This window comes from Marmota monax, unplaced genomic scaffold, assembly GCF_021218885.2.
Source record: "Marmota monax isolate L192 unplaced genomic scaffold, Marmota_monax_Labrador192_F-V1.1 WCK01_AAM20220418_F8-fsc00185, whole genome shotgun sequence".
Taxonomy (NCBI): Eukaryota; Metazoa; Chordata; class Mammalia; order Rodentia; family Sciuridae; genus Marmota; species Marmota monax.
In genome coordinates this window covers 2,768,100-2,780,321 of record NW_026693278.1, presented here as the reverse complement: position 1 = coordinate 2,780,321, position 12,222 = coordinate 2,768,100, and the positions used below count along the sequence as shown (strand labels likewise).

Genomic DNA, 12,222 nt, shown 5'->3' with positions numbered 1-12,222 from the left:
CAGCAGAAGCCAGCCAGAGATGGAAAAGGAGGGATGGACAACGGGGAGAGATGGAAAGGAGATGGAGGAGAGAGGAGATGGTGAGGGGAGGGAGAGAGGTAGTTAGGGAGAGAGACTCTCGAGTTCATTTCAAGACACAGTGAGACATCCATTTTCATTTCAGGCTTCAGGGAGAGGAAGCTGCGTATGTGAATGGTGCACTTGCTGACAGCTCCCACCTCCCACAGTGACCTGCACACTCACAGGGACACAGCCTGGCCGACACCCCCAGGCTCATCTGCCACCTTCCTCTTACTCCACCCAGTAGAGGCAGAAAGACGGCTATTCTGCAGGGGGTGAAGCCTGAGAAGAAAGTTCTAGAGCTGGGCTGGGAATGCAGTCAGGGGGATTTCAGGAAGCTGAGGCAAGGCCAGTCTGCACAGAATGCACGTGACATCCCCACAGGGAGCCACATCTGAAATTCTAAGAGGGCCCTGGCATTGATCTGTCAGCTTTTTGTGCTTGCTTACACTTTTTTGTTTTTCTGGTACTGGGGACTTAACCCAGCAGTGCTTTACCACTGAGCCATATCCCCAGTGCTTTTTTAAAAAAAATTTGAGACAGAGTCTCACTAAATTGCTGAGGCTTGCCTTGAATTTGCAAGCCTCCCGTTCCAGCCTCCTAAATTGCTGGGATAACAGGTATGGTCATTGTGCCCAGCTTTTGTTTACATTCTTCTGGCAGAAGCATTAGGTCTTCTAAGCTTGCCTATCCTTAGCTCATCCCACCACCAGGACCAAAAGGCTAAGAAGAGCAACCTGATGTTTTTACCTGAATATTTCTTTCTTTCTTTTTGGTACTGAGGAATGAATCCAGGGGGTGCTCAACCACTGAGCACATCCCCAGCCCTATTTTTGTATTTTATTTAGTGACAGGGTCTCAGTGAGTTATTTAGGGCCTCGATAAGTTGCCAAGGCTGGCTTTGAACTCTTGATCCTCCTGCCTCAGCCTCCCAAACTGCTGGGATTATAGGCGTGTGCCACCGTGCCTGGCTTGATACTTATTTGTCTACTCAGTTTACAAGGGAAATCCTCACACTTGAGTTAACTCTTTACCCTGGTGCCTGCAGGAAAACTAGGAGCCTCCATTCCCTTGCACTTGGCCCCCTCTGCCTGATCATAGGTACTCAGTGTTCTCAGACATAAATAAGGGGAAGGAATTCTGACATAGACTAGATAGACTCTGGTCCTGTGGTTGACATCACCTGCTGCATTAGGCCCACCCCTGCTCTCTCCTCTTACCGTGGGCTCCATGCCATCCACGATGCTCTGTATCAGCCTCTTGAGCTCATTGAGGGCAGTGCGCAAGCTGCCAGCTGGCACATCCTTGGCAGACGAGGTTTCTGAAGACTCGTCCATGGAGGAGTCCGTGGACACAGCCGAGTCAGCGCTGTCATTTCCTCGAAGGTGTGAGCACAGATAGCGAACCTGGCAGTAGGCCTCCCAGAGCTGCAGTCTTAGCTGTGTCACAAAGAAATATTCTTGACTATGGACTCCAGAGAATCCTCGCCATCTTTGTCTACTATCTGAACCCAAAGGACAGCAGTTCTAGGAGAAAAGATTTTGGTTTTGTTTTCTAAAATCATCTGTACCAAGAAAAACTCATTTTAGGCCCACTATACCTACCCAGCCTGCCAACTCTCACCTGTACTGCTCTCTTTTTTGCCACTTCTTTATTTTATAATCAGTCCTTAGTTGGAGTCAGGAAGTGACAGGGGAATGAGAGATTGTAGGAGGATGAAACACATGAAAAGCAGCCAACTGGATGGAGTAAAGTTGAACCTTAGTCAGCAGCATTTCCTCAGAGTACGTGGCGAGACCTAACAGGTGTGTCTCTGCCTCTGACACTGTCCTCTGGAAACTCTGCTCAAGGCCTCGATGGACAGGTATGTGGGAACTAGAGGCCTGGGGACAGAATTCAGTTAGGGCCCACCTCATACTGCCCCAGGCTGCAGGCCTAGGGGCCCTCACCAAGCGACAGCAGAGTGTTGGGAGGACGATGGACCCGAGAACTTGGGACCACCTCGCATGCTGGCAACAGGGAAGTCAGCACCTGCTCTCTCTCCTGCTCCAGCTCCTCGGCCTCCATGCTCTGCTCAATCTCCGACAGGAGGGACGCGCTGGTGGCCGCAGAGCTCTGTAGACTCCTCTCCTCAGTGAGCTCCTCCACCTTCACCTGCAGCTGTCGGTAGGAGAGCCGCACCTCCTGCAGCTCCAGCTGGCTTTGGTGCAGCTTTCAAGGAGAGAGAGCAGAAGCTAGAGAGGCTCATCCCAACCAAACCAGCAAGAAGTGTCTGAGCCTGCACACTTCTAGAACCAACCCACAGAAAAACACAGAGGTATGAGGAGTGGAGCAGACTGCACCGGGAGGCCACCAGCCAAACCCAGAGCTGGGAAACTCCCCAAGACAAAGAGCTCCATTTCCTCAATGAAGAAAAAGGAGGAAACTAGAAATTTCAGGCGGCAAATCAACCAAATGCAATGTATAAGCCTGTTTTAGTTTGTATCTTGGTTCAAACAAAAAATATAAAAAATTATCACATTTATAGGACAATTGGAAATTTGAACATTCATTGGATTTTTTATGATAAGGACATACTGTTAATATTTAAAGATATATAGTATTGGGGTTTTATGTGTGTGTGTACATATATATTTTTTTGGTATTTATTTTATAGTTAGATATTTCACTCATTTATTTTTTTTACGTGGTGCTGAGGATCAAACCACATATATTTTTTCAGTGAAAAAAGTATCTTCAAAGTACAAAAATTATAATTTATAGTTTAAAGATCTTCATTGGCTTTATTCTTGATTCTAGGATCAGATAACACTTCACTCTGCAAAACAGAATAAGTGTTCCATTGAAGTTTTTATTTACAACTACACTTATTGAAATCCTGGGACTAATTTCCAAGCAATAAAAAAGGAGTGACATCATGAAGCGGGAGCAGCCCAGTTGGGGCTGCTGGCTGTCAGAGCCGGCGGTAGAACACACGAGCTTCAACACACTGCTCCTAGGCTGGGTCTGCGGAACCCTCCATAATGAAAGATTCAAACACACCTCCCAAGTAAGATGCCATTTTGGGGCTGGGGTTGTGGCTCAGTGGCAGAGCACTTGTTTAGCACGGGTGAGGCACTGGGTTCAATCCTTAGTACCACATTAAAATAAAAAAATACCAAATGTTGATGAAGGTGTGGAATAATAAGAACTGTCACTGCTGGTGGGAGTGGAAAACGTATACACACTTTGGAAAAGTGCTTGGTGGTCTTTATGATCCAGCAACTCCACTCTTGGTTGCACACCCCCAAATATAAAATGAGGAGAAGAGACAGACACAGGATATCACAACAGTCATGACTTGGAGAATATCCAAATGCTAGTAAAAACAGAATGGATAAATTATGGTATGTTCATATGTTGGAAAACCATATACAATAAAAAGGAACAGGCTGCTACCACAGACCACAACATGGCTAAATTTTGTAGAAATGCTTGTGCAAAAGCCAGACATAAAAAGTACATAATGTAAAATTCTGTCATTAAAAAGCTTCCATTAGGGGGCTGGAGTGGTGGATCAATGGTAGAGTGCCTGCCTAGCATGTGTGAGGCACTGGGTTCGTTTCTCAATACCACACATAAATAAATAAAATAAAGGTCCATTGACAACTAAAAGATATTTTAAAAAAAGTTTCTATTAAAAACTTCACTGAGATAGACTGAACTTGAGCAAGAGGCTGGCTTTTGAGGAAGGGGCAGGGTATTGCTTGTGGGGAGCTGATAATATAAAAATTCAGGGGAAAAAAATTCTATCTTTTTTTTGTGGGGTGGTACCAGGGATTGAACTCAGGGGCACTCAATCACTGAGCCACATCCCAGCCCTATTTTGTGTTTTATTTAGAGACAGGTTCTTGCTAAGGCTGGCTCTGAACTTGCAATCTTCCTATCTCAGCCTCCAGAGCTGCTGGGATTATAGTCATGTGCCACCACGCTAGCAATATTTTCTATCTTGACCCAGATGTGGGGAGGGGGTTATCAAACGTACATGTTTGTAAAAATTCACTTGACTATCTACTTAAGGATTTGTATACCTTACTATATGAATGATATGTTTTCATGAAAAAATTAAGGAGAATAAAGGTAGCTTGGACAGGAGCAGGGTGGGATTTGGAATAACATGTAGGTAGTGATGCCAAAAGCTTCACCCCATGGGAAAAAACAGTGTCTTCCTGTTTTCAGTGTCACACCTAACCATTTAAAAGAGGCCCTAGGGCAGAGGGCCAATCTGCCTCATTCCCCTATGAGGGATTGAGCCACAGGTGAGGAGAGGCTTTCCCAATACCACTGTGAGGTACAGCTGGACTCAAGACTCCCAGTCAGGGCTCTCACTTTCCACACACTTTCCTTGCTTGCCTCCAACAGATGAGCAGTTCCTTAAGTCTGTCTTAAGGATCTCTGAAGACAAAGTCCCATAGTTTCAGTTCTAACCAACACTTATGGGCAGAAATGTCTGTCACCTTAGCCTGTCTAACATTAGTCCTGCATCCTATACAGTAAGCTGTTTGCTCTTTCCTGGTCCTTTTCTTTCTTTTTGTTGCACTGGGGATTGAACTCAGGGCCTTGTGCATGCTAGGCAAGTGCTCTGCCACTGAGCTACATCTTTAATCGTCTTTATTTTTTCGAGACAGGGTCTTGAAGGCCCAAGGTTGGCCTTGAACTTATGATACTCCTGCCTCCGTCTCCCAAGTAGCTGGATTTATAGGTGTGCCCCCTTGTGCCTGGATTTTCTTGTCCTTTCTGAAGACTGTAGAGGGTTAATAATTATGTAGAGATGTTACTTTTCAAGAGCTTTTCAAATAGCTTCCATTTTGCAAGCCAAATATTAGATATGTAGCCTCTGACATTTCCCATAGATTGTTTTTTGATTTATAAAACAGTTCAGAGATTTTCCCGTAAGCCTACATTTTTTAGAGCTGACAAGGCCCCAGATATCAATGAACCCAAGCATCTCGCGTTCCTGACAATGAAACTGAGGCTCAGAGAAAGGAAGGGTCACCAGATGAAGGGAGGGACAGCCATGCGGGGTCCACAGCTTCTGGCAAGGCTCCTCCTTGCTCTCACCACCACTCCTCTGGCCCCTCCGCATTCTTCATGGAGTCCACCCAGGGTACCATGCTCTGGTGAAAGGTCACCCCTCCTGCACAGGAGGGACCACCCAGTCATCACTGCTAAGTGCTGCCCTCTTCCCTGTGCACTCCTCACACAGCAGACCCTAGCTGCAGAGTCCTCGGCAGTGTGCTAGTGGCCAGGCACAGGGACAGTGTTTTGTACTTGTCACATTCACAGATTCATGGACTGCACTTCCCCATACCTTAAAAGATGTTTTTCTGGGGACTGGGAGAAGAACTTCCTGGGGCCATCTTTGTTCCATTAAAAGGAGAAGGGGACTGGGAGTGGTCTGCACACCTGTAATCCCAGTGACTTGGAAGGCTGAGACCAGAGGGTCCCAAGCTCAAGGCCAGCCTCAGCAACTCAGAAAGGCCCTAGGCAACTTAGGGAGACCTTGTCTCTAAATAAAAAAGGCCTTAGGGATGTGGCTCCACTGGGCTTTCCAGACTCCTGGCCAAGTCATCTTGTGGCTCCTGAGAGAGGCAGACTGGGTGGGGGGGGGGGGGGGCACCAGCAGCAACTCAGAGCTCTGGCTCTTAAGGAGGGAGCAAACTCCCAGGCCTGTAGCTAGTACTTTAGATGCCCTGGGAGCCTCACCTTCACCCATTAGTGACAGGAAATGGTTGGTCAATGGAACCAGTGGCCTAAATGAGCCCCAACTAGAAGGGTTTGGAGCCTGGCTGCTCAGAGGAGGAAAAAGGAACTGGCAGGCCTGCTCTACCTGGTTCCCATGGACTAGCAATACCTGCTCACCATGGGGACTCCTCCAGCTCTGGTTCTGAGGAAATTCAGCAAGAAAACAATCAGGATTACTGGTGTGTGTGTGTGTGTGTGTGTGTGTGTGTGTAGGCATTCCTAGGAAGCATTTGGCACAGTTACAAACAGCATACTAAGCTGGCAAAATGCTTTACAATTATTTTCTAGACAACTCCATGTACATCTCAGCAGGAGAAGTTCTGCACAGACAAATGCGGTTCTTATGCACTGGACAAAATTAGTTCAATTACTCATGAACCCTCAGAGGTGCTTAATTAGTTATAACAGCAAAAGAACAAAAGATCAAGAAAGGTCTGGTTCTCTGGTCAGAGATTCATTCAACCAGCTGGGCAGATATGTGTAGAAAAGCCAAACCACACCAGGGAAGAGTCCATTAACTGTGAGAACTCTCTAAAATAATAAGTATCATCTTCTGTGCAATGAAGATGACACCAAGTATATTTCTAGGTATAAACAGGGATGACATTAAATGCTTTGTGTTTATACAAAGTTATGCTCACAATTCTCAAGTGAGCAGAAGTGGGGGCACTTTCCTCTCTGACTTCAGTGTGAGGTAACATGATGTACCTTAGGGCACATGGCCCCTGGTCACCTGCCTCCTAGGTCACCTGCAGTGATTGAGGGTGGATGCTCTGCTAGTGAAACCCACCATGCTGGGGTTAGGCCCCATGCACATCTACGAAACAGGGCAGCTAAGTTGTCCTTAGAGGAACAATTCAGATTTTCTTTACTGGGTATTAAGAGCTTAGCAAAATGCTTGATATAAACTCGGTACTCAGTTGTATCAGGTCAGTAGCTTAAAAATCTGTTTTTGACAGCAGGACCCCTAATCCCATAGTGAAAGAGATCAAAAGGCGACTCCCCTGGTAGAGGCAGGCCCATTACCTTGCCTGCTCAGTGTTCTGCTCCCCCTTGACTGAGGGTTTAAGATCATGGGATTAAACGCATTCCAAGGCCACTGGCTCAAATCTGGCTTAGGACAACTTCATGTTACCCAAGTAAAATGGAATTTCTACTCCTTTGTCAGGGCAGGTCATTTCAGGAACAGACGGGACTCTGTGGAGGGTACTTGTAACTACTGCTGCAGCTTAGGAAGAGTTTTTCATAAACAGGAAAGATAAGAATTTAGCTGGAAATGTGGATCTTCCAAAGTGGGAACTGCCTGACTTGTCCTAGCTCTCACTCTACAGTCTAGTCAGAAGAGAGTGGACAGGCAGATGGTGAGGATGTGCCTGTGGTCTGACCTGTTATTCTTGCTGCTACAGGACACACAGCCCATTGTACCAGTAGTACCTGGGGGTCCATACTCGTCCTGGCCCTTTCACCCCATCTCCAGGTTCCCAGATACGGATTTGAAATAAGGACTTCTCTCTTATGAATTCATGCTAGACTAAAAGTCTCTCTAGGAAGGCACCATTTTTCTCTTTTTCTGTGCTTTTTTCCCTTTTCCTCTCCATGTTCCATCTCAATAGCCCTCAGCAGTGCTTAATGGGATAACAAATGATGGTCAAATGATATCTTTAGGGGCAGGTAAGCAAGAGGTCAACCAGGTAGAAGCATTCTAGTCTCGATTCTACCAAGGATTTAGTATATAACTCTGGATGATTTGTTTTCTCTAAGCTTCAGCTTTACGACGCGCGTGAAGGCCTCTGTCCCTGCAGACAGGCAGTGTTCACTGCTACTATCACCATCAACCTTGAAAAATGAGACACTTCTTTCCATTTAGAAAACTGCCCTGAGGCTTTGGTTAGCACCATTTTTTAATTATTATTATTTTTTTTTTAAGGGCTGAGAATGGAATCCAGGGCCTTGTGCTGCAGCCTCAGTTTCTACTCAATGTCTACTGGGTCCTACTACATGAAAAGTTACCAGCCAAAGATATAAAAACCCAGAGGATAAAAACTGCTGATTAACTGTCTCTCAAAGAGGCTCAGCATTCAGGTGGCAGCTGATAGATGATATTAGTGTAAGACATAGGCTTCCAAACAGCCTAACCGTGAGCCCAGTGGGAACTCCATGGCCTGGGCTTAGGGCAGGGATCCCTGAGGTGCTCAAGCATCACCTGGCCAGCTACCTCTGTGCAAACACTGCTGCAATCCAGTGTGCTTCCTGCCAGGCTCAAGGAGCCCCAAGGGCAGTGAGCACCCTCGTCTCCAGTCCCAGGCCAGCCCAGCAAAGCACCTTGGTAGCATATGTACACCCTGCCTCTGGAGAGGCTAGGAATAAATGCACTTTTGTTTTGGGGGTTGTTTCTTGTCAAAGTTTTATTTTGTTTTGTTTGGGGTTGTTTCTTGACAAGCTTGGGGATTCATCTGAGACCTGGTAGTAGTTCCCAAATAAGGACAAATATGGCTATGGAACCATTTTCTTTAGGAAGGTTAAAAAAAAAGACTCATTAGACTCACAAAAGGGTCAGGCTGTGCCTTTCCTGCAACTGGCAGAAACAGAATTATGTCTTGCTGTGTTTGGTGGGCAGCTTCTTGGTTTCTGTTCTGTGCCAGCCAACTAAATCCCCCACTAGAAAGGCAGCTGCAGACAGCCCCGTGGGCTGAGGACAGACAGCCCAGTGGGCTGAGGACAGACAGCCACGGGCTTCCTCTGAAATCTAGCAGTTTTCACAGACGCAGAGAGGCCAGAATGACACTCCCAGTGTTCCAGCCATGTTAATAGCCCAGAAAGAACTGCATGAAACTGTCCAGGGGCCAGTGGCTCAGAACACATGGGAAAGATGACCTACGGTGCATTTCTCTGGCCATGGGCTAGTTAGTGAGTGTCCCGGGGAATTACAACAGGTCCTCAGTGAAACCTGTGTCACTTGCTCCCACCAACCCCTTTTTTTCTGACTAACTGCTCCTACTATCTGGCCCTGGTCCCCCAAAGACAACCTCTCTGCCCAGTACCTGCAGGTCTTTGTCATGGCCCTGCCTCTCCAGGATCAGCACCCGGTCCTGTAGCTCCTCCACAGTCCCTTGTAGCAGGTCATTTTCCTCTAAGGTGGCACTGAGACGATGCTCCAGCTCTCGTTTCCGATCTGACAGCATCTTGATCTGAAAAGGTGAAAAGCCAGAGGGGTGGTGTGGAGTTACACCTGGCACGTAAGAAGAGGGACTAGCCCCAGTGACAAAGGCACGTGTCTCTCAGTGCTGTGCCCTAGGACTCAGAGGGCCACCACCTCAGAGAGAAGAGTGATGAAATCCTGGGTTGAAGAGAAAGCCCCTCCCCTCTAGAAAACCTCTGGTGGGGGTGGGAGTCAGCCGTGAGGGCTGGAATGTGGGCTGCCAGGCAGAGGAAGGGATGGTTAGTGCTCTGGAAATTCCAGAGATAAGACAGAAAAGGCCCGGCCTCAGAGGTGGTGGGGAGAGCCTGATCTTCTGAACTATTCTTCCCTCTCAAGACACGAGCATGAGAGAATGCCCAGGTCAGCTTTTGAAGCCACTGTGTGGTCACAACTGCTGGCTTTCTTCTATCCTCATCCCACAGTTGGCTCCTTGGGCACTAGAAGTCACAGCTCAGACCTGGGGTGCTGAGTTAACAGAGGAAAGAGCAGGTGCAGAAGGCAAAGTGATGCCTACATCAGCCCGTGCCCAGAAAGGACAGGAGGGGGACTGTGGGTAACTGATTACTCAGAGCACCTTTTACCTGATCGAGTAATTCGTAAATAGAAGCAAACTCTCCTTTTGTGAAAAAGGCTGACTTAATTCACCCACTGAGTACCCAGTCTCCTACAAGCATGTTCTTGTAGAAAGGTATGTCTACCTCCTCAATGTCAAGGAGAAAGCAGAGGAAAGAGATGTCTAGTCCTCTCTGGCCTCTAGGTCTGCAGGAAGAAAAGCTAAGCCAATGCTCCCAAGGCCAGCAATACCTCACCAGAACACCACTCTGCTCAGGGGCTCCGGAAAGCCCTCTCATCTTCTCAAGCAGTACTGGCTTTGGGGGAACTTTTGGGGTCCTGCAGGTCTCTGACCCCTCAGCTCCTCCCATTTATTAGCTCCCTGTTAGGCTGGTTTCGTATTCAGCTGCACATCTGTAATACTCCTTACGTGGTCTGGAGAATCATGCTTTTAAGGCTCTTACTTGGGCAAGTTCTGGGGACCAGCCTCAGGACCTTTTCAGGTTGAGACTTTGAAATGGCTTCGGATCTTGAGAACCCTTTCCCCACTGCTTCTTAGCTGTTCTCACTCTCTGCACTAGAGTTCTGCTCACAGGGCCACCAATCAATCAGAGGATTCTGTCCTGGGGAAAGGAGGTATGTGGCCTTTGTCCAGAGAGATCAGATGGCAGGTAACAAAGAAATACTGTCTCTCAAGTGTGCACCTGGGTAAAAGACCAAAAGGAGCAAGCCTCTTTCATGAATGGAACCACTATTCCTGACAGTGGAACATAGTGACCAGTATGAAGGGAATTCTCCCTCTAGCTCATTTTCATTTAAATACCCTCTGACCTTCAAGTTCTCCTTCCCATGGATCATCTTTGTTTCCCAAGTTTCCCTCAGTGGAGTGGTGGAGTAACGAGGTAACGTGATTCTGGTATACAACAGACTCTTAGAAGTGCAGAGTTACATGAAGTAATACATTTGAAATGAACAATTTCACAGCGTGTCTTCCAGTGGTAGTGTCACTGGATGAAGTAAGGAACTGGCACTACGCTGCCAACTCCCTCACTCCACCCTACACACCCTGAAACACATGACCAAATCTGGCAATAAACATTCCTGGGAATGACCCTGTTCCTGAGGGTTTAGAAAAAGTGAATGAGCGAGTAGGGGAAAGAGGAAGACGGGCAACTGGAAGGAGCCAGAGCCCGGCCAGGGCAACTGAATGGCAAATCATGCACACGCACAGTCACAGACAGGCATGCCAAACCCCACCGGTACAAACTCTACTTACTTCAAGAACCTGCTGCTCAATACCAGTAGGAAAGCCAAGGGAAAGGAGGAAGGAAGGGGATGGGAGGCAGAAGAAAAGAGAAGATATTGACAGGCTTTAGGAAAAACATCCTCAGGTCATTTATGAAGCAGAGAAGGAGCCGATGAGGTTTCTCAGGCCCCACAATGGCTGATTCCTTGGCCCCAGTGGAGGGTGCTCATTCTGTCTGGCTCTAGACTATCCCCCAAAGTCTGACTTAGCCAAAGGGGATCAGGGGTCCTTGGAACAGACTGGGTGGAAGCCTCCCCTGGGCAAGTCCCTGCTCCGGCTGAAGTGACCCTCATCCTCTCCTTACCCCTGGGCTGGATGATCACAGTACTGCTCCTGTAGTGTGGCTTTCTTCTCCCGTGACCCACTCAGGGTCACAGACCCTGGCCATCATGCCTGGCCTCTCTTGTGCTTTCAGTGACATTATTGTGTCCTGGGACCATACAAAGTGCTTTCTATGTACTCAACTAGCAAATCTTCCCAAAAGTCCTGACACAGAAACTTCTATTATTTTCACTTTACAGACAGGAATAATAGCAGACCCTACTAAGGTGGACTGAACTGGACTTAGGCGGAGTGGAGAAAGGGAGGATGCCCTCCCCAGCTTTTATGTGGAGCTGGCAAGGGTATTTTTGGAGGGATTGACACACTCAGTAATATGTAGGTCACCCATGGTTTCAACACCCTCAGCAACTCTCAGCACCTTTATTCTTCCAGACAACAGAGGAGCAAGCATCAAGTGCTCCTCAGTTTCTCAGAGAAACGTCTCTCTTCAGAGACTGTTAGTCCCTTTTCTAGAGAGCAGGCTTTTGTTTCCCAGCTCAGACGCTCCTTATCCAAAGACTCTGGTGCAGAGCTTCCAAGAGAAAAGCGCTTCCCTCCATGCGCGGCTGCCAGCAGGCTCACCTCGGCCTGCAGGCTCTCCAGCCGGATGATGTGCTGGTTGGTTGACGAGTTTTTCTCTCGAAAGTCTTCTCTGAGGGCGTGGACCTGCATGGAGAGTTGCCGCTCAACTTCTGATGCCTGCAACAGAGGAGACCTTCAGAGCCGATTCGGAGGTGGGGAGGAAGTCTGCCAGCATGCCTGCCTTTCATTTCTCAAGCATCTCTTTGAACTTTCCATTCCATAAGGAGTTCCGGATGAGAAGCTGCCTTCCCACCCACAATCCATTTGTTCTGTAGCACCAAAGCAGGACACACCCCACCCCCACCATCAATGACTGTCTAGGGCCAAGACCATCTTATCGACTAGAAGCAACAGGTCCAGGAGAAAGGGATCTTAAATGTTATCATTATTATTCTGCATATTTAGAAACTCAGCAAAC

General features: G+C 47.6%; 1 protein-coding gene across 6 annotated transcripts in view; it reads right to left on the bottom strand.

Annotated features, from left to right (window-relative positions):
* Bicdl1 (BICD family like cargo adaptor 1) overlaps nucleotides 1-12,222 on the bottom strand; it is a 94,901-nt gene that overhangs the window by 14,894 nt on the left and 67,785 nt on the right. For 5 of the 6 annotated variants that reach the window (XR_009227987.1, XM_058583166.1, XM_058583167.1 and 2 more), the window contains 4 exons: nucleotides 11,805-11,921; nucleotides 8,886-9,032; nucleotides 2,092-2,271; nucleotides 1,281-1,499 (listed from right to left, as the gene is read on the bottom strand). Coding sequence is in view for 5 of the 6 variants with exons in the window: in XM_058583166.1 (XP_058439149.1) it covers nucleotides 1,281-1,499; nucleotides 2,092-2,271; nucleotides 8,886-9,032; nucleotides 11,805-11,921 (663 nt within the window). In the remaining variant the exon portion in view is untranslated. The remainder of the gene's footprint in view (nucleotides 1-1,280; nucleotides 1,500-2,091; nucleotides 2,272-8,885; nucleotides 9,033-11,804; nucleotides 11,922-12,222) is intronic. The other variant, XM_046456428.2, reaches the window with a different exon arrangement.